Source organism: Chenopodium quinoa, unplaced genomic scaffold (assembly GCF_001683475.1).
Source record: "Chenopodium quinoa cultivar QQ74 unplaced genomic scaffold, ASM168347v1, whole genome shotgun sequence".
NCBI classification, from domain to species: Eukaryota; Viridiplantae; Streptophyta; class Magnoliopsida; order Caryophyllales; family Amaranthaceae; genus Chenopodium; species Chenopodium quinoa.
Window position 1 is genome coordinate 4,627,944 of NW_018745410.1, and position 24,518 is coordinate 4,652,461.

The 24,518-nt window shown below is 40.8% G+C and overlaps 1 protein-coding gene across 1 annotated transcript in view; it reads left to right on the forward strand.

The window, feature by feature from the left end:
- The first annotated feature begins 11,245 nt into the window (after positions 1–11,245).
- The window catches only part of LOC110713273, a 181,861-nt gene continuing 168,588 nt past the window's right edge, over positions 11,246–24,518 (forward strand). Inside the window, exons 1-6 of the mRNA XM_021891731.1 lie at positions 11,246–11,498; positions 11,596–11,698; positions 11,798–11,925; positions 12,025–12,103; positions 12,195–12,306; positions 12,397–12,575. Of these exons, the coding sequence (XP_021747423.1) occupies positions 11,246–11,498; positions 11,596–11,698; positions 11,798–11,925; positions 12,025–12,103; positions 12,195–12,306; positions 12,397–12,575 (854 nt within the window). The remainder of the gene's footprint in view (positions 11,499–11,595; positions 11,699–11,797; positions 11,926–12,024; positions 12,104–12,194; positions 12,307–12,396; positions 12,576–24,518) is intronic.

The window sequence follows — 24,518 nt, forward strand, 5'->3', positions numbered from 1 at the left end:
GGGGATGTCCACTGCGTATGTCCGAGATTGGATTATCGCGGTACAATTTTTTCTTATTTGCAATTTTGTGATGCTTTAGGTAGACTCTCGCCTGATTGATGTTCTTTGCAGGAGCCTGAGGTGGTGTACCGGCCGTGGGTCGGCCTGGCAGTCCCTTGGTTAGCCGCACAGTATTCTGCTGAGCGTCGCTATTTCCTTGGGACTTATGGAGCGATCGCATACCTGGGAGGCAGGGTTGCTAGACAGCATTCCTCCGATGTTTTTGTCGTTCTTGCTCCTCCACCACGTCACATGTTTGATGCCCGAGGTTGTTGAGCATGTCAGAGGGAGATGGTACCCCTTAGCGGTCTTGCACGATCCCCAAGCAATGCTATGCGGAGGAGCTACTGCCGTTGTTAGCTCCAGTTCCTGTACCGGCTGAGGATGTGGCGGTAAGATTTTTCAGCTTTTACTTTTCGTTAAGTAGCCCCCAAGTAATGCTTTACTAACTTGGTTTTTGCTTTATCAGGACGATGCTGCTGAGTTCGTGCCACCCCGTATGTCTATCCATTACCAGAGGACATACGAGTTGATTGAGGAGATGATTCCTCCGGCTCCCAAGGACGAGCGCTTCGTAGAGCGGTCGATTCCTCGCCACCAGATTCGGGTAAGCTTATTTATTTGCAACTTTTGTTCGTATATATTATGCATGTTTACTGACTTATTTCTTTGACAGTTCTCGCGTGAGGTCGTTTCGGCGATGGCACGATATATAGATGCCTTCCGGAGCCAGCTTGTCCGAATGAGGAATGTGGCTACCTGCCGTCGGAACGACGCCGTTTAGGAGGTAGACTCCCTTTCATATGTTTTTGCATTGCCGCTTCAATTTTTCCTTGTTTCTGATATTAATTCTTTTTGCAGGGTCAGCATATTGCTTCTCACACCCGTCCAAGACCTGAGGTGCGGAGGGATCCGGCGAGGTCTAGCTCGAGACGTCGCCGGACTACGTCAGGTGGTAGAGGCGGTCGCTCTGAGGCTGCTCGTGCTGATGTGTCAGAGGGCTCGGGTTCTTCCTCTGAGGGTGCTCATGCTGCACCGGTTAGCCAGGGAGAGGCTACCTCGGCTTTCAGAGGTGGTGGGATGTACGAGGTTGGCTCGTCATCGCAGCAGCCTCCGCATCCTCAGCCTCAGGTTGATCTTGGGTGGAGTGGACCCACGTTGAGTTTTCCTCCTCCCAAGGAGACTGGAGTTGGAGCCGGAGCTGGTGGAGAGGTTACTCCTTGTACGGCGCAGTTTTACGAGATGATGGGTGTACGTCCTCCGGCGTCGTAGTTTGTTCCTGTGATTTTTCTTTTTATTTTTATTTTGACTTTGTAAAGAACTTTGCCTTTTAGTTAGACTCATTTTTTAGACATATTTTGTATATACATACTATTACTAGTTTATTTTATCTATCATAATTTTTCATTTTTTATTCATATTATTATGCGCATGTTTGTGTGTGCAAGAAAGTGTGACAAGTAATTTTGCGCAAAAATTCCAACATTTTTATTATTGATGGAGGGTATCCGACTTTCTCCCACAAAAAGAAAAATGAAAAAAGGAAAAGTCAAATAAGAACTTGGGTGTATAAAAAACTTTGAAAATTAACCTAAATAAAATCCAAAAAAGAATAATATAATAATATAATAGCTATATTAATTAAAAAAGAATAAAAAGATGTTTAGAAAAGATAAGGGAGCCGTAAAGTCATTAGTAGACTCGAATTAAGGTAACAACGCGGTTTTTAGAAAGCGCGTATGGCGAGGTAAATTGGCGCCAGCTGGCGCTACGCAATTGGTTGTAGCGCCAGGTGCTATATTTAGCATGTGGCGCCAAGATTTGGCGTCTGGCGCCAATCGCGGCGTCTAGCGCCAAGTAGCGCTGACTCCGTATTCTACCCCGAAACTTGCTCCTAATTCGTGCATAAATAGCCCCCTGCCCAGCCGATTCTTTTCATAATTTCAGCAAATAAAATAATTCTTGGCGTTAGAATAATATCATGTCTCTAGTCACCAAAACTTTTACCCAATACACCCATGAATGGTGTTGGTCTCTTAATGCCAAAGAAAGAAAAGAATAAGATTTGTTTCACTTGGGGGGAATTTATGGTATCAAAGGGGTAGATCTTGACTTAGATTTTATTCATACCGCTCTAGAATATTAGAATGTTGATACTCATTGCTTTAGAATAGGGTATGATGAAATTAGCCCTTTTCCGGAATAGTAATCCCTAGAATAGATGCATATTATTACAAGGATTTTGAACGCTTCTTCAATTTAAAAGAAAGAGATTTATCAAAAATATTAGATGGCAACATAGTTAATTTGAAAGAATTTGCTCGCCATTATTTTGATAAACCTCTCTCCGAATCTTTTCATATTTATAGAAGAAGAGCTTTCTTATTTTGTATGCTTAATCAATTTTTTCTTAGTAGTGGTAAAAATAATGAGGGTCAATCAATTATAACCACCGTACTAGAAAAAATTGAATCAGGGAGAAATCCAATGCCATTGATAGTTAGAGAGACTATGATTAGTCTTGATGAATTGAAAAGAAACCCAAAAGCATCTTTTCGGGGTTCTCCAATTTTATTACAGGTGAAAAAATAATATTTTTAATTACAGAAATTAAAAAATATATTTTTGTATAGTAATAATAATTTATTTGCATCGCAATTTTTTACAGATGTGGCTAATGGAAAGGCTAGAATTAATTAGCCCTCCGGACAACATTGAGAAGTACACTCCAAATTGCTTCGTGAGGAGGAAGAAACACTTCTCTAAAATTGGGCGCCACGAGTGGAGAACGGTCTTCGAATCTCGTAATTTTGCTATCAAGTGGGTCATCCCGTGGTGGAAAATAGAAAGGATGGTTGGTGTTAACAAGCAACCTTTCTGCCGTCTTCCAAATTTGTCCTGTATGACTTATTACTATCCCTACTGGGTAAAAAGACAATACGGCTTGCTTCAGAATATTCCTTCCGGAGATCTTCGTCCTCCCTACGAGTTCCATGTTTCCCAAGAAGTAGACAGATTTGATGCTTATTGGAGCACTAGACTTTCATGGGAAGTAATTACTCAAAAGGTTCCTCCTTCCTTGCCTAATGATGTGAAGAAGTGGTTGCTGAAGAAACCTTCAAAGGACTTGAAGAAAGATCAGGGTAAAACTGATGTGAAGAGTCGTCTAGGTGACAGAGTGATTCCTGCCAAGGAACGCTTAGGTGAAAGAGTAGAATTCAAAACACCTACAATGCCTAGGAAGAAAAATACTACAAAAGATAAGGGGAAAAGGAAAGCTGACACCACAGATAAAAAGGCTTGGGTAGAAAAGTAGCATAGAGTCCTAGTCGAAGGGGAAACCATCTACTCTAAGATTGAATGTAGTTCCTCTAAAGGATGCCTACTAGCTAAGGTTATGGATGAGGAGGAGGAAGCAGACAAAAATTGGAAAAGGGCTAGGAAAGAAAAGAAAGATTAGGAGCATTGCTTAATTTCAAATTATTAGACTTAGTTTGTATTTTTTTTTATTTAAAGTTAATTTATTTCAGCTTTATTAAAATTCTACCAATAATGTAATTTTATTTTATTAATGAAATTTCAGCTTTAATTAATTATTTACTTTAAATTTATTTATTAAAGCAATGAAAACCGAAAAAATTAATTTTCCAGAAATTCCTCGAGTACGGAAGTCGAAAATTTTTCGAAAAACACCGAAATATGCCCAAAATTTAGCTGTGAATTGGCGCCGCTTATCTGCGACTAGCGCCGGTCACAACAGTCTGGCGTCAGTCGACAGTACTGTCGGCTTGCTCTTATATCCTTGTTTGGCGCCAAAGTTTCTTCTGCGACGCCGATATTTCGCCGATCTTCTTTTGAATTTTTAACTAATTCTGGGACGCGAGATTTTTGAAAAATAAAGTGGCCGCACCCGTAAGGGGTTGCCTATGTATCCTTTCTTAAGGAATCAGGCCAAACGTAGCTCTTTTGAGTATCCTACTCAAGTAATTATGGGTAGTATTTCTTAAGTTGGTCAAGATTTGTCATGTTCGAGAACTCATCGCCATCCAAATCAATTAGTTTTGCTGCACCTCCTGACAGGATTGTTTTGACAATGTAGGGTCCAGACCAATTAGGTCTAAATTTTCCCCTTGGATGTAAAACATTTTTCCTTAATGCTTTTAACACCAAGTCTCCTACTTTGATGTTTCTTGTCTTGTCCTTCTTATTAAAATGCCTAGCCATACAAGTTTGATAACCCTAAGTGTGATGTAGAGCTTCTAGTCATTTTTCATTGAGTAAAATTAGCTCTTCATATCTTGCCCTAGCCCATTCAACTTCATCGAGTTTGCTATCTAACGCGATGCGTAGAGATGAAATTTCTAGTTCGACAGGTTGTACGACATCCAATCCATATACCAAGGAAAATGGCGTATTTCCTGTTGATGTATGGATTGACGTGCGGTAACCCCATAATGCGAAGTGGAGTTCATAAACTGTGATAATGTGCAAAATGAGTCATAATAAATAAACAGCGTCAAGTGTCATCACAGTATGTACAAATAAAGACCCTCGGTCAAAATTCTGCAGAACTAGAATCAGTATCATCTCCTGCCTGTGAATACGGGAACAGATAGCCAAAGAGTCCCGCCATCATCCGAGTACGAGTAGTGTCCCTACTACTCACTGTGACTCCAGCAGCAGTCAAACTCAAAGCAGGATCCGTCTAATTGGCAAACGGTGTAGACTCACTCAAAGACACGAGAATCGTCGGTGGAGGCATCGTCCCATACATCGGAACTGAGAACAAGCCCGACAATGGTGGAGGAATCCCAGACGATGGAGCTGAAAATAAACAAGGATCCACAGGAGTCAAAACAGGCTTAAACTCAGGCTGTGAAGGCTGTGAAAACGACTGTCGTTGCCCCTGACTCTGACCATGAAAGCGCTGGGAAGACTGAGGCTGCTGCCACTGAGCCTCCTGAAACGGCTAAGTAATCTGAGGCTCTCGCTGAGCTGAGAATGCCGATGAACCACAGGAGATCCTCTTCCACGACCAAGCTCCTCCTCGTCCGAGCCTCTATGCCTCGAGCGCGAGCGGGACCTCTGTTGCTCCTGAAAGATACAAAATCAAAAGGCGTCAACAATGCAAAATAAAACAAATGGTAGAAGTGGAAAAAATGAGCATACCTCAAGAACATCGCTAGAACTGCTCCGACAACTCGCACCACGCCAAAGCTTATTAATGTAGTACATCAGAGCGTCAACCAACTTCATTAATCCCATCATCTCCGAGCGGTTAGGATGAGGATAAAACAAAGAAAAATCAGTAACAAGCGGTGTTAAAAGGATGAATAATGCATCAAAAACTTACCGGCTCAAAAACCTCGGGCATAAACTCCAACGCCTGTCTGTAACCCTCTGGTGCATCAGCAATATGGTCCTCAGTAATACCAATCGGCCTCGGGTAGCGGACAGACTGAGGCGGAATCTCGATCCTTCCCACAAGGCGAACAGTCGTCTGAAAATATGATCGAATAATCAAGTTATTTGACTATTTAAATAGAGACTAGTAACAAAAATCCTCAAAAGAAATCATACCTCAGGAAGGCGGGGTGGAGGAGCCAGAGAGGGAAGCAAGTCCTGCGCGTAATCACCCTCCATGTGCACAAGCTCCTGCCAAGGAAAAGTGTAGCGCTCTCCCCTGTTTATCAACTCCCTAAGCAGGCGCGAGTCCAGCATCGACTCCGGTGGAGATGAGGGCACCACAAAGCGATCACCGCTATGCTGACGAACGACACGCTCCCCCAAATACCATACAAAGCGTCCGGTACCAACAAAAATGGTGCGGTGCGCTGAAAGATGCAAGGCCTCGGGAAGATCAGTCATCCTGGCCCAAGGACGATACTGGACATCAATGGCAACCTGAAAACCATAAAAATTTGGCATGAAACACCGGAAATAACGTCAGAGAGAAAATAACAGGCAACAAAACTAATCCTTACGCCAACAAAAGAGGTGTCTCGGCGTAGCAGCCCGCGCAGCGCAGAGACAGACTCCACCCGTGACTCTCCTCGGTCACGCCAGCTGGCCCCGATAGGAAAATCATGAACCGCTCCACGACCCCGTCGAGGAGCCAAGCTTGGGAAGTACTCGTAGAACCATAGCTGCAATGAAAAGTAATCTTTAAGCACGTGAGTCAAACAAATTAAAATACAACAAGAAGAGGAAAGGATCATCACCTCTACGACTCTCCACAGACCGTAGACAGTGATGGGAGACTCGTCGTTCAGCTGCCGACAGCCATGACGTAACGACAAGAGAAGGTCGGCGTATCCAAGACAGGTCAAGCTAAAGGATCCTATCTCACTGATCCCGACTAAAGAAGGGAGGTAGTAAAGGAGTGCGCGTGAACTCCTATCAGGAGAAAGAGTCATTGAGATCAGAATCAGAATGAAGATCCGCACTCGCTACTCAGCCGATGTCTCCTCCATGTCGAAGCCACGAGCTAGAACTGAAGCCAGCTCCGATCGCCCGCTCCTAGGACCACCTCCAGACACTGGTCGGGTCCTGATATGCTGAACGATCGGACCTAACAAATCGGCTGCCTCATGCCGCTCCCCAAGAAAGATCAGACATCTGAGCTACAACCCGGTCAGTGAAGCGCATCCCGCTAATCATGCTAAAGTCCAGGGGGGTCACTGTCATCTCCCCCCAAGCAAAATGAAAGGTGTTGGTAGTATCCCAAAAATACTCCAACAATGCGCGAATAACCGTCGCACCGCAACCCCGGGGGCTGCAAAACCCTACGACCGCCGAATAAAAATCCACCAAACCAGCCGATTCCCATAAGGCGTTCGTAGCAGGATCCCTCGTGATAATCTGGTGAAGTCTAGGAATCAAATCTCCGGCTCTAGAACCGTGGTGGCGAAGCGTGCCGTCAATTATGTCGGCAAGTGGGCGATGAGAAACGTGGTTCTCACGACAGAAAACCAACTGGTCTGGAGTTCACAAAGGTGGAACCCACCTACCTCTACTCGTAGAAGCCCGAGGCTCGGACTCCAAGACATCGTCGTCCATACCCTCGGGAATAGTGGGAGTGTCCTCCGAAAAGCCTGATGCTGGCCATGGGTGGAAAGATCGCGATCCCGTCGCCTAGGCATGCTATTATAAAAATAAAAATCTAAATGCTTAGCATCATTTCCTAAGACATTTGGTTCGAGTTGCATTTTGATAAAAAATCTAAATGCTTAGCGTCACTTCCTAAGTTATTTAGTTATTTATCGCATTATATGCTAAATTTTTACCTCAAGGCTAAAAATTGGCAAAATAATGGAATTATTTATAATATTTAGTTTCTCCATGACAAACTAATACTATGTTCTCCTAATTGCATGATACTATGTTCTCCATGACAATGTAGTACATAAGCAATATAAAACATGTCTCAAAGTTGCACAAAAACAATAGATCGACGCATTATAGCATATTTTACTAGATCTACAACCAACACATCATCAATCCAAGTGCAAAAGAACAACATGAACAACAAGGAATACCATTTACCACAAGTAGTATGAAAAATGGTGATTTTGCTCAATTCTTCACCAAATCATGCAATTTTTGTCTCAAATCGCTCACAAACACGCATACATATACAAGTAAATTCATAGGAAGAATTTCAACATAAACCACAAAATCAAAAAAAAATCCCCAAATTGATTTTTAAGGGTTTTTCATGAAATTACTCATTTGAAGCAACTTCAAGGCAAAATCAAGGGAAACTTACATAGAGAGGAAAGTGGCAAAAAATTAGAGCGGAATTGGTGAAGATTTGAGCACCAAAAGCTCAAAAAAACCGTGAAGATAAGAGTAGCCGCCGCGACACGGTCAGGCAATGCCGCGACACGAGGATAAATCCCGTGTCACGGTAAGCACAGGGGACGCCGGAGCTTCGATTAATAGCAAACAGCAACACTGCAGTGAGCAGCAAGTAGCAAGCAATAGCGATTTTTTTTTTTTTTTTGAAAAAGGAAGAAAAGCGCAGAACCGCCGTGACACGGGAGGTGATTTCGGCTGACGGGAGAAAACTCTGAGCACCGTTGAGAAGCCGCCGAGACACGGGAATCCGAGCAAAAATAAATTTTTTTTTGGGGTGAAAACCGGACAAGAAAGAGAAATGGTGGATGAGCAAAATGGGTGAAATGGTTGATATTTAAAGCCAAAAGTAATCGTTGCATGACCCCGTTACTGTTCCACATTTTCCGTTACGAAGCAACAGTGTACAAGCGCGTGAAAAGAAGCGCGTGGAAATTTTTTGTTCCAAAAATTCCCGCGACACGGGAAATACTCCCGTTAGACGGTAAAATACTACCGTGTCGCGAGATATGTCCATGTGGCACGGTGGTTCTGCGCGTTGTCAGCGAATATTCCTGGCTTTTTGACCAGTTTGAATGATTTTTCGAGGTTTTTGGGCAGTTATTTTTTTCGCTGGAATTACGCAGAAAATTCTAACTGATACTTAATGGGGACTAAAATTACTATTTTACCCCTAGCAAGCATCATAGTCTATTTTTCGACATTTTAAACACCTAATAAGGTCTGACAATCGACTTGAAGGTGTGAATCATCTGCAGCCCAAGTTCGGGGACAATCGAACCACTATTATTCCAGCGCAAGGTTCTTGATACACAGAGACTTGTAATTTCAATAGACAAATTTTTCCAAGGTTCTTGATACACAGAGACTTGTAATTTCAATAGACAAATTTTTCCTCAAGCATGGAAAATTGTCGGTCGTTGTCACCTCTCGCCACGAAGAAGTCAGCGATTATATCGTTCATCGACTTTCCTTAGGTGTGGAAAGTATTCATTCATTGACTTTGCTCAAGCATGGAAAGTTTTTATCTATCGACTTTCCTCAAGCATGGAAAGTATTCATCAAGTCGGATTTCCTCAAGCATGGAAAGCGTTATCGGTGGATTTTTCTTCAAGTATAGAAAACCGCCAAATTCCTTTGTCGGCTTTCCTCAAGCATGGAAAGTATCGTCGGTGGATTTCTTCAAGCATAGAATGACACCAAATTCATATGTCGACTTTCCTTAGGCATGGAAAGTATCATCCAGTAGCTTTCTTCAGGCTTAGAAAACTACCAAACTCCTCGATTGGCTTTCCTCAAGCATGGAAAGCGTTTCAACAAATGTCATCCGGTAGATTCCTTCAAGCATAGGAAGCTGCCAAATTCGTTTGTCACCGATACACTGGTGCTAGATACGTATTCTATAATTTTACTTTTTTTATCTGTGGAATTAACATTTTTCTGCAGGTATCGGCGTATACAAAGTGATTTAGGATCGCTGAACATCTTAAATCATTCTCCGTCCCTATCGACTACTTTGACTATCATTTTCGAAAGTGACGTTTCTACAAACTCAATCAAAGTGGGGGCTTCTGTAGACACCTAAAAATGTCTCCCCAAAACCAAACCCGATGATGAACAACCTTTCAACGCCACTATTGGTCGGGTTCAGTATTTAATCTCGAGAGTGCTTAAAAAATCGTATTTGATTAAATTCATATATTTGAACAGTCCATGGATTAGTCTTGATGTTTGGTAAAAGCATAGTTTTAATTTCAGCCCAAACTTATTATTTAATTTTAGCCCAAACCTTTTTTTATTGTTTTATTATTTATTTTTGGCCCAAACCTTTTATTTAAATATTTCTTTATTTTTAGTCCAAATAATAATAAATCAGAAAAAGGCCCGAAGTTATCAATCGGCACTTAAAATGCTGAACGAAATTAGGGTTAAAAATGTATTTGGACGGAAAAATGGGCTGGGAATTCCCGCACCACGGCATGTTCCCACCGTGTCACGGGAATCCTTCCCGTCTGACGGTGGGATTTCCCGTGACACGGAAAATCTGCCGTGAAACGGGAATTTCTGTTTGTTTTCCGCGTAAACCATTAACGCGTTTTCTTCCCCGTTTACTGAAAATTTCCCGCGTCACACTAAAAATGCACCGTCTCACGGGAATATTTCCCGTCTGAAGGTGGAATTTCCCGTGTCACGGTACAGTTTTCCGTGTCGCGTGATACTTTTTTAGGGTTTTTATCATTTTAGGGTTCCGTGTGCTCCCTCAGCACATTTCTTTATAAATACCCCCTCATTTCTGATGTACGGGGCATCAATTAATTCTCTAAGTTTATTTTTCTCTCTTCTATGCTTTAGCCTAAACACTAGCCTACCCTTATTATTTAAAAATTCCTTCTTCAAGTGCTCAAAAGAGTCCATACTTTACTCGTGGTTCTGTCCTTAAGCCAAGGCGTGAAAGGTAGAACTGTTTGAGGGTTTGGCCCCAAATCAACTCTACGTTATTTAATTTAATTTAATCGTTGTTTTATTATAATTTGGACAACCATCTTAGGTTCCTTTTTAATCTTGTTGTTAATTTAAGTGATCACAAATATTTTAGAATTATGTGTTGCATTAATATTCAACCAATTTAGCATAATAATAGTTTGGAGAAAATTGAATCTTTGTTTGTATGCCTTTGAGATCACAGGTACGCTTTTCACTATAAGAATCGAGTAGAGCCCAATACGGGCGAATGTGACTCCATGACTCACTTTGTACCATTATCCCTGATCCTCCTTTTGTGGTTCCGAACCATATGGAGTTAGTAATCTCATGGATTATGAATGGGGTGTAACCTTCACGGGTCAATCTTTGTTACCTTTTGCTGTCCCTTATCGTGGTTGCCATTTATGATCCGTGAACGGTTTACAAGTTCCTTAAAACTTGTTGGCGGCTCCCTACTTTCCTTGTCCCAAATCGTGTCCCTTATCGTATTATGTCAATTCCAACTTCCTATGAGTGCCAAGCATATTCACAACATGCTTTTTACGTAGGCACACTTCGAACGACGCCTACATATATAGAGTCTTGTTATGGCACCTCAACCAAAATTTCTTGATGAACTCGATACATCGAGTAAATCATACAAGCTAAAGGTCAACATTGCAGAACAAGGTCGAAAGCAGGGATCTGAGAAAAAAATCATCTACTAGCCCTTAATTTAAGACATAGCGTGATACAAAATTATAAACAGCCCTTAATTATCTATACATGTCATTTTATAAACAACCCTTAATTTAAGACATAGCGTGATACAAAATTATATCATAATGCAAAATTTTTTTCCCTTTTGTAAAAGAATCGAATGAAGATGACATTATTTGTTGATCAGATTGATGCATACAAAGATGTCATCTTGTTCAGAGGGAACTATGATATTGCTAATGCCTTAATAAGACCAATGAATCTCCAATATAGGGCTAGGGAAACAGATCTCCCATTTGAGATGACAGTAGGCAGCAGGACTCTCATCCAATCCTTGGATCCCAAAGGAGAGCAAGTCTTTCCTAGATATCAGTCCCTTGCTTCTATTCCTAAAGTTTCCCTTAATGATACTCGACATGGTAGCAAAGCAATTCCTCTTCATATTTTAGACCTATGATTATACATTACCAACTTACCTCATTAAATAACTTATCTCCGTTTTCTTTTCCATTTTAGATATCCTTGTCATTGTGTTGTACATTGAAAGAAAACCAAGAAAATTTGTCACAACTATGAACAAAGAATCTTTTGTGCGCGACCTAATAGTGATAAACCGTAGGTGACTTTACTTCTGCTTTCAGCAAATTTAATTCCATCATGGCAACACAATACCTATAGTAGTTCTACTTTAATATTTACACTTCTGATTTGCTTTTAGCACTGATCAACCAGTAAAAGTATGCGCCTTGAATGACCTATCAGGAAGCCAATGTGAAACTCTTTTTTCTGATGGTGACAATTTCAAAGTCATTGGTATTACAGCTCTGTGTTCTGTCTCTCGCAAAGGTAACAAATAACACAGCCTAATAAGCATCTGCCTATCTTGATTTGTTTCACTGTTTATCAATAAGTTTATATATATCTCCTAATATCTTTTACACATAGGGTTCCTGCTTGAATCAACCATTTCTACTATAATAGTCCAAGACCCTGAAGGTGAAAAAGCAGCTGCACTAACTGAATGGTATGGCATTTGCCACTTATCTTTAAATAATGCCAGACATTGCATATTTTACATGCTACTAACTAATGAAAATACAATTCTTGTGTTATAGGGCAAGAAAACATCGAACTGTTATGACGGATCAGCAAAATAGAGTTACAGCTTCCTGGAATCCGTTTGCCGGAAGAATTTTAACTACAATAAATCGCATCAAGGCTAAAAAGGTAAATTTTTGTGCTATTCCATTAATAATTCTTTGCTCACTAGCAGTACTAATCTAATAGCTCTAACATAATTTTATATTCTCAATGTAGGCAACCACAACACTTCCACAGGAAATATATTGGCTAAGAGTTGTTGCATCTGATATTCAGTATGACAGGCTTAGAACATATATAGGGTGTTCTTATTGTGGAAAGCGAACACAGCTTCCGCTCGGAACCATCTATAATTGCACAGCTTGTGACAAAAAAGAAATAATTGCAACTCACCGGTAAATAGCACTGTAGGGAATAAATTTCAAGCCTTAATCCCACTAGCTTGAACCCCACTGCGATCATACACAAAAGTACGGTGGCGTCCAAAAGGGAAGAAGATAGAGAAAAAGAGTCGCCAACAAGTTTTAGGAACTTGTAAACCGTTCATAGGATGAAGGTTACACCCCTTAAGGATCCAAGAGATCGTCAACTCCATAAGGTCTAGAACCAAATAAGGGTTCAGGGATGAAGGTACAAATCCAACCTAAAAGAGATTGAACCTGCCCTAATAATAGGCCTCTACTTTATTCTGATCGTATTCATGTGCGCTTTTTGACTAACATGCAATCAATAGGATTAACCCTAAACCTGTTAATCTATGTTGGTTGAATATTAATGCACAAATAAAATATTATTGGTGATCACTTGAATTATAATCACATTAACCCTAAATAAGATTATTAATTATCTTATTAAGCGTGATTACAAGTACAAATTCCCTTTAACATGCATAAAAGGTGTGATCAAGCAATAAATAACGCATCAAGCAACATAATAAATAATAATAATAATAATAATAATATCATCATAAATAAAATAATCATCATAAAATTATAATCATATTAATCATGCTCATATTAATATTAAGCATAATAAACATAGCAAGATCCTAGGCATGATACTAACAAGATTAATAACAAACCCTAGCTTGTCACTAAGCAATTAAAATCAAATCTTTAGCCCTAACATGATACTATCAATCATAAATATTAGGAAGAACATAGGAAGCATCGTAACAATCATATTTAATATATTTGATATTAAAGTTACCTTAGACATGATACTAGGAATATCATAATAACAATATAAACATGATTTCAACATCATAACATCAATTAAAATCATTAAAGCACTTACTTTGATGCCTCGTACCTCTTTCTAATAACAAAGTACACACATTAGTAACTTCAAGGAAAATAATAATCTAAACAATCAAATTAAATAATTGAAATAGAGATTTGGGACCAAACCCTTAGAAATTAAACCTTTCACGTCTAGGGCGAAGGCAACTTCGAATATGGCTAGGTGTTTCTAGATCTTGCGAATGCGGAATTTTGTATGTAAAAAACTAATTTAGAAAAAGAGAGAGAGAGAGAGAGAAAATAATCAAGAAAATCTTGATGAGAGTTGGTGAATGATTAAAAGAGAATTAGAGAATTAATGATTGTGAATGAAAATTGATTGTAGGTGAATGAAAACGGAGTTTTTAATACGATATTTATAGAGAAAATAAGCCAAAAAGATAAAATAAACAAAACAGAGTCTGACGCACAAAAAACAGAGTTGGCGCAAACCCTGGCTAGCTGGCGCTAGGCACCAACACTGGCGCCAAGCGCCAATGGCTAGCGCCAGGCGTGGTTCCAGGCGCCAATGCCTGGCGTCAGGCGCCAAGCCTGGTTTTAACGCGTTTTTGAAAATCAGATAAGTTTGCCGTACTGGAGGATAAAATCATATAATTTCCTCGAAAATGCTATTTGATTTTAATTAAAACTCTGAAAAGTCATAAGTCAATTTATCAATGCTAATTGAATTAGGAATGATAAATCATATTAGGCCCTCCTCTAGATCATTGGGCCGCATATAAGGCTCAAATCGGGCCTAGTTTGGTAAATTGACCATAACTTCCTCAATATTCATTGGAATTGGGCTTATACTATGTTGCTGGAAAACTCTTGTCAAGCCCCCATCCAACTACACTATTAATGGACCCATATCATGGACCAATCAAACTGGATTGACTGTTTTCTTAAAATAAGTTTTCAAAAACAGAGAGAAGAGAAAAGAAATTAAAACTATCTGCAACGCTAGATTTTCCACACTTTCACTTCATTCGATTATGATTCGACGTGAAAGGTACTCATAACCGGGTTTGGTTTTGGGGAGACACAAATGGGTGTCTACAGAAGCCCCCACTTTATTTGAGTTTGGAGAAACGCAAGTTTCAAAAACATAATTCAAAGTAGCGATAGGGACGAAGAATGATTCAGAACGTTCTGCGATCCTAAATCAATCTTGTAACGCCGATACCTGCAATCTAACGTAAGTTTAACAGATAAAAGAGTTAAGAAACGCGTATCTTGCACCGTCGAGCACATGTATCTGAAAGTAACCGACTTGCTGCCGCTTTACTATTGTTTTGATGACCTCCTACAAGCTAGAGAATGCCATCCCGCTTGAAAACTGCTACGCCCGTCACTGCTTCCAATATAGAAGACTGCTTCGCTTGAATTGATCCTCCTCCGCTATGATAATATTCCACGTCCAAGGGAATACCATCGAAGATTATTTCTCTCGAAACAATCTCCATCCGCATTGATAGTATTCCACGTCCAAGGGAATACTATCGAAGATTATTTCTCTTAAAACAATCTTCATCCGCATTAAGACCATCTTCCATGCCTAAGGGAACATGATGGAAGACAACTTCGCCCGAAATTACCTCCAGTTATTTGTGACAACTCTCCGCAAGTTAGGGAATGTCGTCGAAGATATCCTCACTTGAAGTAATCCTCATTTGATACGATAATTTTCCAAAGGAAATTATCGAAGACCCACGGCTGTCGATCTTTAAAAGTTCTCCTGAAATTTTCTTCCACTTTGCCTGTACGTTGGCGCTTCTGTCGCTTTGAACCTGTATGTCGGTGCCCTTTTGCTTTTGAACCTATATGTCGGTGCTTTTTGTTAGTGAGCCAATGCTTAGGCGCTTTAAACTAAGTGAGACGATCTTTCATCAGGTCGATCACTTTAGGTAATCCATCCGATTACTAAATCATGTCAAATTGCTTAGTGGGGCTAACTGGCGTACCAAGGAACCCAAAAGTATGTTGCAGAAAGGTAGAACAACCCCTTCAAGTGGATGGGTGCTCTGGCGCCACTGAAAAGCCATCAACGCCACTCATTTTTGACGCCAATTCATAGGGCTTGGCGCCAGCATGGGGATTTCCTTAAATACCCCTTGCCTCTTCATTTTGATGGCTGCTAGTCGCGAAATTGCTCGAAAAAATCCGAAAACTTCAATTGCTCGGTTCTTGCTCGTTTCTCAGCCAAATTTGCTCAAATTTGTTGCAAATCAAATCTATTTTCATCTATTTTCCCGATCTATGTAAGTTTGCTTCAAACTCACATTGGTTTTTATGAATTTTTGGCATGTTTATTCACGAATTTCATGAAAATTCAAAATTTATAATGCTCAATTTGCTTTGTTTGTCAAGTTTTATGCCATGAAATTGCTTGATTATGTTTATATATTGCCTTGGGAGTAATTTGAGACTTGTTTGACTCAATTTGGTGAAGAAATGAGCAATTTTCCATTGTTGGACCTCCTAAGGTCGTGAAGAACAATGTGACTTGTTCTTGATGTTTTTGCTAGCAATTCTTGTCCAATTTGTCACAATAATTACTATAGTGTTGCAAGAAATTGTTTGATTGCTTGAAAAATGCCATTATGCTCAATTTGAATTTGTGCTCTGTTTTAGTACTACGTATCTGTTTTTTTGCGAACATAGTATCATGTGGCTAGGCGAACCTTAGATACTATAGAACCTTAATTTATGCTGATTTTTCACAATGTAGCATGGCTAGACATCGAGGTTTGGGTTCACGGTCCCGAAACACCAGACGGGAGCATGAGCCCGTAGAGGATGACGTCACGCCTTCCACTTCGCTTGGTCGACTTCCGGAGTGGGATGAGCGGACCCTGTTCTTTTCCCCCGTCCACCACATTTCTGAGAGGGTGAGACGGGGCATCACGGTCGGGAGGACGCGGCATCATGGTTCCGGCTGTGATGGTTTGGGCGATTTGTACAAGGTGTACATCGCCAGAGATCTTGAGACGAGACTCCTATGGGAGTCTAGCGGACTAGCTACTCTGTTCGAGACCTCTAAGTCTATGGTTGCCTCCAGCGGGGGTCACCATGTAGTGCGCGCTTTGGTGGAGTTTTTCTTGGCACCACCAACACTTTCAATTTCCTTTGGGGCGAGATGATGGTCACCCCTACGGACTTTAGTCTCATTACAGGACCGGAGTTCAGCTCTATGCCACTGTCGTTCGACAGTGGGATCGACGTCTTTTCTTCGGAGGTCGAGGAGTTGTTGAGGCCGATCGCTATTCAGGCCCGCGTTGAGGTTGAGACGACTCAGTTTAGCGTTAGGGGGATTCGCCGCTCGACGCTGGCAGCGACTCTTGATGACGATGCGACCACCCGAGAACAGCGGGTGCACATCTTTGCGCCGATGTTGTTGTCAGGGACGTACTCTCCTAACAAAGGTAGTAGGGCGTTGCTCTACTATCTTCCTGTTGTCCGTGATCTTCACCGGATCGGGACTTATGACTGGGCCAGCTTGGCCTATGCTGACTTTGTTCGTGCGCTGAGGGACTCGTGTCGACACCGGTCCTTTGGGACGAACGTTGCTTTGTTTGCCTTTTGGAAGGTCGTAGAGGTGAACATTATTCCCTATAAAGTTTAGCTCTACACTTTAGCTAGCATTTACTCACAATTTTAACTCCTTGTAGATCTGGTTCTACGAGTACTTCCCTTCTGCTGCGCCGGCGAGACCATTGCCGCAGGGATTTCTAGTGAGCGCCTCTTGGGGCGGCCACCATGTGGATATGTCTACTACACACGTCCGGAACTGGATCATCGCGGTACGACTTTTATTGTTTATTTGCTTTTCCGTGATGCTTTAGGTATATTCTCGCCTGATTGATGTTCTTTGTAGGGGCCTGAGGTGGTGTACCGGCCGTGGGGCGGTTCGACAGTCCCTGGGTTAGCCGCACAGTATTCTGCTGAGCGTCGCTATTTCTTGGGGACTTATGGAGCGATCGCGTACTTAGGAGAGAGGGTTGCTAGACAGCATTCCTCTTATGTCTTCGTCGTTCCTACTCCTCCACCACGTCATATGTTCGATGACGCGCGGTTGTCGAGCATGTCTGAGGGAGATGGTACCCCTTGGCGGTCCTATGTGATCCTCGGGCGGTGCTATGCTGAGGAGCTACTACCTTTGTTAGCTTCAACCCCCGTACCGGCTGAGGATGTGAGGGTAAGATTTTTCAGCTTTTACTTTCCATGAAGTAGCCCCCAAGTAATGTTTTACTGACCTTTTTTGCTTTATCAGGACGATGCTACTGAGTTCGTGCCACCCCTTATGTCCATCCACTACTTGGGGATGTACGGACCGATCGAGGAGATGATTCCTCCGGCTTCCGAGGGCAAGCGCTTTGTAGAGCGGTCGATTCCTCGGCACCATACTCGAGTAAGCCTAATTATTCAAAATTTTTGTCCATATATCATGCATATTTACTGACTTATTTCTCTGACAGTTTTCGCGCGAGATGGTTTCGGCGATGGCACGATGCATAGATGCCTTCCGGAGCCAACTCGTCCGAATGAGGAATGCGGCCACTTGCCATCGGGATGACGTCATCCGAGAGGTTGTCTTTCTTTATATATATTTTTTGCATTACCGCTTCAATTTTTTCCTTGTTTTTGATTCAATTCTTTTTGTAGGGTCAGTCTATTGCTTCTCACACCCGCACGAGACCTGAGGGGCGGAGGGATCCGGCGAGGTCTAGCTCGAGACGCCGTCGTACTTCGTCAGGGGGTAGTGGTGGCCGCTCTAAAGCTGCTTGTGCTGACGTTGCAGAGGGCTCGGGATCTTCTTCTGAGGGTGCTCATGCTGCACCGGCATGAGAGGCTACCTCGGCTTTCAGAGGTGGCGAGATGTACAAGATAGGCTCGTCATCGCAGCAGCCTCCGCAGCCTCAGCCTCGGGTTGATCCTGGGTGGAGTGGTCCTACATTGAGTCTTCCTCCTCCTACGGAGACTGGAACTTGAGCTGGAGCTGGTGGAGAGGTGACTCCCCGTACGGCGCAATTTTACGATATGATGGGCATACGTTCTTCGGCGCCGTAGTTTGTTCCTGTTTATATTTTATTTTGACTTTTTATAGAACTTTGCCTTAGACTTACTATTCTTAGACACGTTTTGTATATTTATGTTATTATGAGTTTATTTGTTTGTTATTATTATGTGTATGTTCGTGTGTACAAGAGAAGTGTGACAAATAATTTTGCGCAAAAAATCAGTCATTTTTATTATTGATGGAGGGTATCCGACTCTCTCCCCCAAAAAAGAAGAAAAAAGGAAAAAATCAATTAAAATGTCGGGTGTTTGGAATTTAATTTGAATAAAGTCCAAAAAAGAATAATATAATTAAAAATAATAGCTATTCTACTTAATTAAGAAAAAGAATATAAAAAATGTTTAGGAAAAATAAACGGAGCCATAAAGTTATTAATCAACTCGAGTTTAGGATTAAAAACGCAAGTTAAGCACGCGCGTCTAATGTGGCAACTTGGCGCCAGCTTGCGCCACAATATGGCGCGTGGCGCCAGGCGCTACACTTGGCGTGTGGCGCCGACAGCTGGCGGCTGACGCCAATTACGAGGTTTTGACGCCAATTAACGCTGATACCGTATTTCATTCTGATTAAAACTTCTCGCAATTGGTGTATAAATAGCCCCCTACCCAGCCGATTCTTCTCATAATTCCAGCGAAAAATAATTCTTTGCTTTAGAAAAAATAATAATCATGTCTTTAGTCACCAAAACCTTCACCCAATACACTCATGAATGGTGTCGATCTCTTAATACTAGAGATAGAAAAGAATTAGATTTATTTCACTTGGGGGGAATTTATGGCGTCAAAGGGGTAGATCTTGACTTAGATTTCATACATACCACTCTAGAATTTTGGAATGTTGATACTCATTGTTTCAGAATAGGGTATGATGAGATTAGCCCTTTGCCAGAGAAATTTGGTGCTATTTTAGGCTTCCCTGCAACAGACCTCGAAGTAATCCCTAGAGTAGATGCATACTATTATAAGGATTTTGAGCGCTTCTTTAATTTAAAAGAAAGGGATTTATCAAAAATAGTAGATGGCAACATAGTTAATTTGAAAGAATTTGCACGCCATTATTTTGATAAACCTCTTTCTGAATCTTTTCATATATATAGAAGAAGGGCGTTCTTATTTTGCATGCTTAACAAATTTTTTCTTAGTAGTGGTAAAAATAATGAAGGCCAATCAATTATAACCACTGTTTTAGTACAAATTGAATCGGGGAGAAATCCAATGCCACTAATAGTTGGAGAGACTATGATTAGTCTAGATGAACTGAAAAGGGACCCAACAACACCTTTTCGCGATTCTCCAATTTTATTACAGGTAGAAAAATAATATTTTTAATTACAGAAAACAAAAAATATATTTTTGTATTGTAATAATAATTTATTTTCATTGCAATTTTTACAAATGTGGCTGATGGAAAGGCTAGGATAAATTAGCCCTCCGGACGATATTGAGAAGTATACTCCCAATTGCTTTGTGAGAAGGAAAAAACGTTTCCCTAAGATTGGGCGCCATGGGTGGAGAAAAGTCTTCGAATCACGTGATTTTGCTATCAAGTGGGTCGTCCCATGGTGAAAAATAGAAAGGATGGTGGGTGTTAACAAGCAACCTTTCTGCCGTCTTCCAAGCTTGTCTCGTGTGACTTATTATTATCCCTGCAGGGTAAAAAGACAATATGGCTTGCTTAAGAATATTCCTTCCGGGGATCTTCGTCCACCCTATGAGTACCCTATTTCCCAAGAATTAGAAAAATTCGATGCTTACTGGAGTGCTAGACCTTTTATGGGAAGTGATTACCCGAAAGGTTCCTCCTTCTTTGCCCAATGATGTGAAAAAGTGGTTGCGAAAGAAACCTTCAAAGGATTCAAAGAAAGAGTAGGGTAGAACTGATGTGAAGAGTCGTCTGGGTGACAGGGTGATTTCTGCCAAGGAACGCCTAGGTGCAAGAATCGAATTCAAAACACCTGCAATACCTAGGAAGAAAAATGCTACCAAAGATAAAGGGAAAAGGAAAGCTAACACCACAGATAAAAAGGCTTGGGTGGAAAAGAAGCATGGAGTGTTAGCTGAAGGGGAGACTATCTACTCTAAAATTGAATATAGGTCCTCTAAAGGATGCCTACTAGCTAAAGTTATGGATGAGGAGGAGGAAGCAGACAAGAATTGGAAAAGGGCTAGAAAGGAAAAGAAAGATTAGGAGCATTGCTTAGCTTTAAATTATTAGACTTAGATTATTTTTATTTAAAGTTAATTTATTTCAGCTTTATTTAAATTCCATCAATAATGTAATCTTATTTTATTAATGAAATTTCAGCTTTTAATTAAATTATTTACTTCAAATTTATTTTATTAAAGCAATGAAAACCGAAAAAAAATTAAGTTTCCAAAAATTCTTCGAGTACGGAAGTCGAAAATTTTCCGAAAAAACACCGAAATTTGCCCAGAATTTATTTTCAAATTCGCGCCACTTATTTGCAATTGGCGCCTATCATTGAAGTCTGGCGCCAGGCGCCAATTTCATCGGCTGGCGCTGATGATTGCTGGCTGGCGCCAAGCTCTTCTCTACGACGCCGATAATTCGCTGATCCTTTGTTGAATTTTTAATTAATTCTGGAACACGGAGATGTCGAAAAATAAAGTGGCCGCACCCGTAAAGGGTTGCCTACGTATCCTTTCTTAAGGAATCAGGCCAAACATAACTCTCTTGAGTATCCTACTCAAGTAATTATGGGTAGTATTTCTTAAGTTGGTCAAGATTTGTCATGTTTGAGAATTCATTGCCATCCATATCAGTTAGTTTTGTTGCACCTCCTGACAAGATTGTTTTGACAATGTAGGGTCCAGACCAATTAGGTCTAAATTTACCCCTTGGATCTAAAACATTTTTCCTTAGTGCTTTTAACACCAAGTCTCCTACTTTGATATTTCTTGTCTTGACCTTCTTATTAAAATGCCTAGCCATACGAGTTTGGTAACACTGACTGTGATGTAGAGCTTCTAGTCGTTTCTCGTCGAGTAGAATCAATTCTTCATATCTTGCCCTATTCCATTCAACTTCATCGAGTTTACTCTCTAATGCGATGTATTTCTGGTTCAACAGGTTGTACGACATCCATTCCATATACCAAGGAAAATGGCGTATTTCCTGTTGATGTACGGATTGACGTGCGGTAACCCCACAATGCGAAGTGAAGTTTGTCAGGCCAATCCTTATAATTTTCCGTCATTTTCTCGATGATAGTCTTTAGATTTTTATTAGCTGCCTCGTCTGCTCAATTTGCTTGTGGTCTATAAGGGGAAGAATGGTGATGTTGAATGCTATATTTTTTGTAGCAATTCTTCACATTCAGCTTGAAAGTGAGTTCCATTGTCACTTAGCATTTCATGTGGGACTCCGTATCGACAAATAATATTTCTCTCGATAAAGAGTGCTACATGTTTTGCAGTGAGTTTAGCGTACGATTGCGCTTCGACCCACTTTGTGAAGTAATCGATTGCTACTAGGATATATTCGTGGCCTCCTGTTCCTATGGGAGTAATTTTCCCAATGATGTCAATTCCCCATGTAGAGAATGGCCATGGCGATGTGTAGGTGTAGAGCAAGGATGGAGGGATATGTTGTAAATTGGCATAAATTTGGCACTTAGGGCATCTTTTTACATATTGATGGCAATCCCTATTCATTGTAGTCCAATAATATCCTTCTCGCATTATTTTCTGGACTAACATTTTGCCATTTGTATGAGTGCCACAAATTCCTTCATGGACTATTCTCATTGCTCTTTGTGCATCTTTCTTTCCTACACATAGGAGAGCTCAACCTTTAGGTACCCTTTTATGTAGCTCGTTGTCTATGAGTACATATTGGGAAGCCAAAAGCCTCAATGCTCGTTTTGCTCTTTTGTCGGCGTGAGGAGGGTATTCTCCTTTGGTAACATAATAGTATGTCCGTGTACCACGGTTCTTCTTCTTCTTCTTCTTCTTCTTCTTCTTCTTCTTCTTCTTCTTCTTCTTCTTCTTCTTCTTCTTCTTCTTCTTCTTCTTCTTTCTTCTTCTTCTTCTTCTTCTTCTTCTTCTTCTTCTTCTTCTTCTTCTTCTTCTTCTTCTTCTTCTTCTTCTTCTTCTTCTTCTTCTTCTTGAAGTACTTCGTCGTCTTCTATAACCTGGATGTATGCTGGTTTGTGCCTTTTTTCTATACTTAGAGGCATTTTCTCGATTTCTGTGGGGATCCTAACCATTGAGGCTAATCTTGCCAAGGCATCAGCAAATTGATTTTCCTCTCTAGGTAGATATGTATATTCTACCTTGTCTAACTGATCGGTAAGAGTTTCCAGATAGGTTTGATAAGGGGCTAGACTTTCACTCCTTACTTTCCACCTTTTAGATATCTGATTGATGATTAAAGAAGAGTCTCCAAATATCCTTAACTTTTTCACTCCCAATGCCAAAGCTGTTTCAAGGCCTACCACGCATGCTTTATATTCAGCAGCATTGTTGGTATTGTCGAAATCAAGCTTTATGGAGATTGGAACACCACGGACCCTTTGATAGCTTTTTGTGGCATAAACCTTACATCAAACTGGGCTAGATTGACTATCCATCTTGATATGCGTCCATTGAGTGTAGATTTCTCGAATAAGTACTTGAGTGGATCTAATTGGGAGACTACGAAGACGGTATGCACCAACATGTAATGTCTTAACTTAGTTGTGGCCCACACCAAGGCGAGGCACAACTTCTCGAGCGGTGTATAGCGTGCTTCGTATTCGAGCATTTTTTTTTCTTAGGTAGTAGATTGCGTTCTCTTTGCCTTCTACTTCTTGTGCTAGCATAGCTCCCATTTTCTCTTTGGTAACCGTCAATTATAACCTAAAAGGTATTCCGGGAAGTGCTGGTGCTAATACGGGAGGATTTGCGAGATAGGCTTTGATCTTTTTCAAAGGCTTTTTGACACTCGTCATCCCATATTACTGGTACATTCTTCATGAGTTTTTTGAAGATTGGTTCACATATCGTTGTCAGTTTTGATATGAACCTACTTATGTATTTCAACCGACCAATAAATCCTCGAATCTTTTTCTCGGTCTTGGGCGGTGCATTGAAATGATTGCTTTGATCTTGGTTGGTCTACCTCTATTCCTCTAGAGCTTATGACGTAACCCAAGAGCTTGCCTGAGGTGACTCCAAAAGCACACTTTGATGGATTCAACCTCATATTATATTTTCTTAGCCTTTCGAAAAATTTCCTTAAGGCTACTTGATGGCCTGGACGGTCTTTTGATTTTACAATCATGTCGTCGACATATACTTCAACTTCTTTATGCATCATGTCATGGAGTAAGGCAGTTGCTGCACGTTGTAAAAGTAGCACCCGCATTTTTCAACCCGAATGGCATTACCGTGTAGCAGTAAGTGCCCCATGGCGTTATAAAGGTTGTTTTCTCCCCGTTCTTCTTTCGCCATGAGAATCTGTTGTAACCTGGGTATCCATCCATAAACGAAAGAAGCGTGTGATTTTCCATGTTATCTATCAGAATAAAGATTTGTGGCAAAGGGAAGTCGTCCTTTGCACTTGCCTTATTTAGATCTCGATAGTCGACACACATCCTTACCCTTCCGTCTTTCTTCGGAACTGGGACGACGTTGGCGACCCATTCGGGTATTTGGATACCTTGATAAAACCTGCAGTTATCTGTTTTTTAACTTCTTCTTTTATTTTAAAGGCTACGTCGGGTTTCATTCGACGTAACTTTTATGTTACAGGTTTCATTCCTAGAATTAATGGTATAGTGTGTTGAGCTATTTCTCTATTAATGCCTAGCATATCTTCATATGACCAAACAAATACATCGATAAATTCTTTAAGTAAGTTAATTAAATCGGTTCTTTCTTGTTTATTCAATGTTAATTCGATTTTAACTTCTCTTTTATTAGTTGAATCATTTGAGATATCAACTGTTTCAGTTTCTTCGATTACTGGTGTTTTTC